Here is a 2,688-nt window from a genome sequence, read left to right as displayed (position 1 = left end):
GAAGAAGAAGAAGAAGAAGAAGAAGAAGAAGAAGAAGAAGAAGAAGAAGAAGAAGAAGAAGAAGAAGAAGAAGAAGAAGAAGAAGAAGAAGGAGAAGGAGAAGGAGAAGAAGAAGGAGAAGAAGAAGACACACACACACTCTATCTATCTATCTATCTATCTATCTATCTATCTATCTATCTATCTATCCCTCACCTTCTCTCCCTCGACTGTAACTCCTGTCTGGCCAAGTCCTCGCTTCTCCTCCGGAACTCCTCATCCCACTTCCGCTGCTCCTCCAACTCCTCTGACGTCATTAGCGAATCCTCCCGATGACTCATGGCTGAAATATCAAGCATTTTGTGATCAGTGATGTCTTTTAGTTTTAGTCAGAGTTTTTACGGCACTTGCAACACAATAAGGTCATATAAGTGCGAAGATTAGAGGTGCTACAAGAGAGAACCAAACACAAAAAAGAAGGAGGGGAGATAAAGACGATAGATGTTTGATAGGAAAGAAGAAGCAAACAACACCAGAACACCCGCCAACCACAGTATGTTTAAGCTTAATCATCATCACCATCATCATCATCATCATCATCATCATCATCATCATCATCATCATCATCATCACCTCCATTACAAAGTAGATCAAAAGTAAGCCGATTTTTTTCTTTGTTACTGTTCCATTCTTTAACACCGACCATCACCTCCACGATGGTGGATTCTCTGATGAGGTTTGCTCCTTCTTTCCAATCAAACATCTGTCGTCCTCATCTCTCATCCTCCTTTCCTCCGTATCTTATTCCAAAGAGTCCACATAACAAGAGGGGCCACTTCTCTCTTTGAGCCAATTAAAAAAGTGTCCTCAAAATTTAGTGGCGCCCTCTTCGCAAAAGCGCACCTTTTGTGAACAGAGTTATCCTACTTGAGTTTAAAAAATCAAAGTGAAACTAGCAAGTTTTTAAATGAATTTCGGAAGAACGCTTTTTTTTAATGGTTACGCTGACAAAAAACCTCTTCCGGAGGAAAGGGTGATTGATTTCTTCGTTTAATTTGACTTTAGAATGAAAGGCGAGAGGTCATTAAAATATTTTAAAAACCTAAAACTCCGCACTGAACGAACCCGAACTGCTGATGAACAGCAGTCGATCTGCGCACACAAGGAGGTGCTATTCCTATTCTTCTTCTAGGCAAACGAAAGAGAGCTTCGAAACAGACTGCAGCGCCATCTGAAGCAAAGAGCGAACTTCCTGCGGACACTTTTTTGGCTGAGTGACCCATCTTATTATTTACTATCTTTGGTTATTCTCTAGTAACACCTCTATAATCTTCAGCACTTATATGACTTGTTTGTGTTAGAAGTGCCGTGAAACTCTTACTAATATTTTTTGAAAAGTAGACAAAGTAACTTTTTGAACGGCTTTGCCCCGTAAAAATGTGAATAAATCTAGCTCTCACTGGCAAATTTGAAGGCAAACGATGCAGGGAAACCTAAACAAATGTGAAGCAGCGTGGTGGAATCAGGCTCTCGTCAATTTTTGGGCATGTAGAATTATTAGTATCATCTTAAAGCTTGTTCACTCTTTTTTTTTCGGATGAAAAAAATATCCATTTATTTTTAATACAAATCGAGATATTTGCGAATGAAGGAGGTGGGATCACCTGTTTTCAGAGGTAAAATTAGTGAGAAAATAACCGCCAAAGATTAGTTATTTCCTTAGCTTACGAGTCCGTGGTAAATGAAAATTTACATCTTTTGTGCCTTTAATCAACGTTTTTCAGAAACATCCACACAGAAATGAGTTCTATAATGAGCATGAAAGGTGTTGAGCCAAAAAACATAAATTTTAAAAAAATTGACAAACCTGCGGAAAAATGCAAGTTTCTTCATTTTGATTATTTTGACAAGAGCCTGATTCCACCACACTACCTCACAAATGTGAATAAATCCAGCTCTCACTGGCAAATTTGAAGGCAAACGATGCGGGGGAACCTAGGCAAATTGGTTACAGGGAAATATCAGGGAAGCGTAGCTTTTTTTAAGAGCATCCGAGCAAAGGAATAAATGGAGAACCATGATCGCCGATGTCTGTCGCAGATCTGGCACTGGAAGGCGATGATTATGATTTCCTTCATAACAACAGAGACGGGCGCGCGATTAGTTCAGTAATCATTGCACTGTTCTTAGTTTCCCTTCCCCCTGGTTCGAATCTGTAATGGAGAGTTTTAAACTTTAAATGTTTGGTGGAGATTTTGAAGCGCACAGCCGAACACCTGGCTCAGTTTTAACTGAGATTATGGCCGTAAGATTCAAAGACCCCAGTTCTTGGATGACCCTACAGTGTTGAGATCTCGAGAAGCTTGAAACCCTTACAGTAACCAAAAGTCATTATTTTACACCCTACCTAAATAATTATAACAATATTAATAGTATGACCACACGCACACACACAATAAGAAGGGGGAGGAAACAAAAAAAGAGAGAGGGGAGTAGAGATGGAGGGCAGGAGGGAGGGAGAAAAGTGAGAGGTGGAGGGAGAAAGAGAGAGAGATGGAGACAGACAGACAGACAGACAGACAGACAGACAGACAGACAGACAGACAGACAAACAAACAGAATGAGGAGCAAAGTGAAATTAAGTGACAGAGATAGTGATAGAATTAAATAGAGAGATTGAGAGAACAAGAGAGAGAGAGAGAGAGAGAG

At 40.0% G+C, this 2,688-nt stretch overlaps 1 protein-coding gene across 2 annotated transcripts in view; it reads right to left on the bottom strand.

The window, feature by feature from the left end:
* LOC101851281 (protein no-on-transient A) overlaps positions 1-2,688 on the bottom strand; it is a 17,013-nt gene that overhangs the window by 3,575 nt on the left and 10,750 nt on the right. For both annotated transcript variants that reach the window (XM_005102508.2, XM_005102507.2), the window contains exon 2: positions 196-322. In XM_005102508.2, the coding sequence (XP_005102565.1) occupies positions 196-322 (127 nt within the window). The remainder of the gene's footprint in view (positions 1-195; positions 323-2,688) is intronic.

Source organism: Aplysia californica, unplaced genomic scaffold, assembly GCF_000002075.1.
Source record: "Aplysia californica isolate F4 #8 unplaced genomic scaffold, AplCal3.0 scaffold00328, whole genome shotgun sequence".
NCBI classification, from domain to species: Eukaryota; Metazoa; Mollusca; class Gastropoda; order Aplysiida; family Aplysiidae; genus Aplysia; species Aplysia californica.
This window is presented reverse-complemented; position numbering and strand designations above follow the sequence as displayed.